The 1,048-nt window shown below is 59.5% G+C and overlaps 1 protein-coding gene across 1 annotated transcript; it reads left to right on the top strand.

Annotated features, from left to right (window-relative positions):
- The first annotated feature begins 340 nt into the window (after window positions 1-340).
- LOC125517326 (F-box/LRR-repeat protein At2g43260-like) lies at window positions 341-1,048 on the top strand. The gene has a single exon (XM_048682519.1). It carries the CDS (start codon window positions 341-343, stop codon window positions 1,046-1,048), a length of 708 nt encoding a protein of 235 aa, XP_048538476.1.

Consider the following 1,048-nt stretch of genomic DNA (forward strand, 5'->3'; position numbering starts at 1 on the left):
GGCGCCGGTAAAGTCGGCGTGCCGGTTCCAGTGCGCGTCCAGGGGGTGGCGAGCGCTCATCTCCGACCCTGCGTTCGTCGCGGCGCACAAGGCCCGCACGGAGCCGCAGCTCCTCATCGTCGCCAACTCCTTCCATGGTGCATCCAGCGGAGGGCGCCGCCGCCGCCGCGACCTGCGGCTGCTGGACACAGACGGCAGCGTCGTGAGGGTGGTCAAGTCCGCAGGTGACCTCTGGACCATCATCTCCGCCCCCCGCGGCCCCGTCTGCGCCACCCGTGTCGGCCGCGTCCTCAACGTGATCGATCTGGCCACCGGGGACGTGCTCGTGACCTCCACGGAGATGGGCGACAGTGGCGGAGCGTTCTGCACCTTGGGCATCGGCTACGCTGCCCCGTCGGGCATGTTCAAGGTGGTCCGCCTCACGACCACATTCAGTCATGGTCATCAGCCGGAGCACACCTGCGAGCTTCTGGCGTTGGAAGACGGCGCCAGAGGATGGAGGCGGATGCAGTCACCACCAATTGGAGACTATTTCGGCCTCCACAAAAACTCTATGGTCACGATAGATGGTATGCTATACTTCCTTTACAGCTTGTCGCCACCGCGAGTGGGCGGGGACTATGTCCTCCGCCTTGACCTCGAGACCGAGCAATGGAAGAGGTCCATCAAAGCCCCAAAGATGAGATCGACGATGCCCCGTATGGTCGAGCTCAATGGAACCCTTTGCATGGTTCACTCGGAGGGACGCCGGACCAAAAATGCTTGCACGACCATATGGCTCCTGTCTGATTTGGCCAAGGGCACCTGGGTCAAGGCGTATGTGATCCCGATGCCTCATGCCGTCGATCTAGTGATCCCTCTGAGGATGATGCGTCATGATGGAAAGCTTATGTGCTATTGCTTACATAATGATAGAGCAAGTCCGACGCTACAAGTTTATGATCCGCTCAATGGGATATGCACACAGCTCCCAGATCTTCCGGGCAACAATTTGAGCGACGTTGGTTTTTGCAACCTGCACTTGGAATGTTATATACGGTCCACCTAA

This window comes from Triticum urartu, chromosome 6 (genome assembly GCF_003073215.2).
Source record: "Triticum urartu cultivar G1812 chromosome 6, Tu2.1, whole genome shotgun sequence".
Taxonomy (NCBI): Eukaryota; Viridiplantae; Streptophyta; class Magnoliopsida; order Poales; family Poaceae; genus Triticum; species Triticum urartu.

What these genes read in the sequence shown, in the direction of transcription:
- LOC125517326 (XM_048682519.1), top strand. Translation starts at nt 341, where the DNA reads ATGGGCGACAGTGGCGGAGCGTTCTGCACCTTGGGCATCGGCTACGCT.